The sequence below is a fragment of the Staurois parvus genome, unplaced genomic scaffold (genome assembly GCF_062004578.1).
Source record: "Staurois parvus isolate SC_StPar_1 unplaced genomic scaffold, SC_StPar_1.0 ptg000913l, whole genome shotgun sequence".
Classification (NCBI taxonomy): Eukaryota; Metazoa; Chordata; class Amphibia; order Anura; family Ranidae; genus Staurois; species Staurois parvus.
Window position 1 is genome coordinate 596,662 of NW_028318709.1, and position 1,731 is coordinate 598,392.

Consider the following 1,731-nt stretch of genomic DNA (forward strand, 5'->3'; position numbering starts at 1 on the left):
TACCTGGCCATTTGTCATGAACTGCATGGCACCATGAAATCCCTGAGTATATGGTGTGTTAGGGGTCTATCTTTATCATATTGGAATCTTGAAACTAAAATAAAAATATCTCAGAAATTTGCTGTAGAAGAAAAGCAGAAACTGCCACAACTTCCAATTTATTGATCAAACAGACCAACAACACTACAAAAAGCAAAACTGTCAATCATACTTTCAAGCTAACATTTCTTTTAAAAGTACCGGAGATAATCTTCTTGATCTCCTCGGTCCTCAGACAGTATATGAAAGGGTTGGCTAAGTGTGGCAGATAGGATTGTAGGACAATGAGGAAGACCCCCAGGTCGGGAGTGAGGACCAACTTTACAAAATTGGCAATGTAGACAAACACCCGCGGGACATAAAACAGGATGATAACAAATAAGTGGGTCACACATGTATAGAAAACCTTCCACCAGCCACCTGAATGGCTCAATGAGAAAACAGAAAGCAAGATGGCGACGTAGGATAAAATGATGAGGGCTAAAGTCCCGAAAAGCACCACCAAGGCTACAATCAAAAGAATTTCTCGAGTGGAATTAACATCGGCACAGGCCAATCGCATGATGGTTGAGCTGTTGCAGAAGAAGCTGACGATCTTGTTTGGACCACAGAATGGGTATTTGCCAACTAATATGAGTTCTATCGTGATAACAGCAGCGGAGAACCACATAAAACTGCAGCTAAACAGGGTCGATTTGTAGGTAACTGTAGACGAATACCTCAGTGGATTGCAGATAGCAATGTAGCGGTCAAACGCCATCAACATGAGGATAAATGAGTCCACTACAGCCAGCCAATGGACCAGATGCATTTGCACAAAGCAGGCGAGGAAGGATATTTTGCCGCCATCGAACCAATACTTGCCGATCATTTTAGGCAAGGTAGCCGCGTCAAAGAGAAAGTCAGAGAACGCCAAGTTGGCGATTAGAATGTACATGGGCTCATGCAGCTTCTCCTTTAGGATGATCACAATGAAAACGGTGCCGTTGGTGATAAACATTATGTTGTATATAATGAATAAAAAGAAGGACATCAGCGTATGGAACTTCTGAGGGACTCCTGGGAAACCGGTAAGTTCAAATTCGAAATCAGCAGTTTGGTTGTCCATCTATATGGGTCAGTCTTCTGCGAATGGAGAAAGTCTGTAGAGATAAAACAGGGGATAGAGAAAAAAAGATAAAACATGAGTTGGTCCACACTACATGGCCAAAACTACATGGACATCCCTCCAAAATATGGAGTTCCCCCGTGAAGGGTACTGTGAATTCTCCGTAACGCAAGGTATTTGTAGACAACTGTGCTCCTCAAACCTTTGGTGAAGACCCTTTTTCATGACTATGCCCCTCTGTACAAAGCCTGCTCCATAACGGTTTGACTCGTTGGGTGTGGAGGAACTCCATCGCCTTCACAGAACCCTCACCTCACCCCTACTGAGCACTTTTTTGGATGATTTGGAGGGTCCATAACGATCCAGATCTTCTCATCCAACACCAATACCTAACCTCATGCGTGTTATTCTACACATGTTCCTACAGACATTGTCCAACACCATGTGGGAGGCCTTCCCAGAATGGCTATTGTGGTGGAATGACACGTCCAACAATCTTGTACGGGGTGCGATGTTCAGGTGTTCACAAACATGGCCTAGGGATAAGCAGGACTGACAGCAGCCTTGGGATCTTCAGCAGGTGT

The 1,731-nt window shown here is 44.1% G+C and overlaps 1 protein-coding gene across 1 annotated transcript; it reads right to left on the minus strand.

Annotated features, from left to right (window-relative positions):
• Positions 1-205: 205 nt before the first annotated feature.
• On the minus strand, positions 206-1,147 carry LOC149442096 (olfactory receptor 1M1-like). Its single transcript, XM_089656522.1, has one exon. The coding sequence runs from the start codon at positions 1,145-1,147 to the stop codon at positions 206-208; it is 942 nt and encodes a 313-aa protein (XP_089512648.1).
• Positions 1,148-1,731: the final 584 nt, after the last annotated feature.

Bases quoted from the DNA above. Each gene is read 5' to 3' on its own strand.
- LOC149442096 (XM_089656522.1), bottom strand. From the start codon at position 1,147: ATGGACAACCAAACTGCTGATTTCGAATTTGAACTTACCGGTTTCCCA.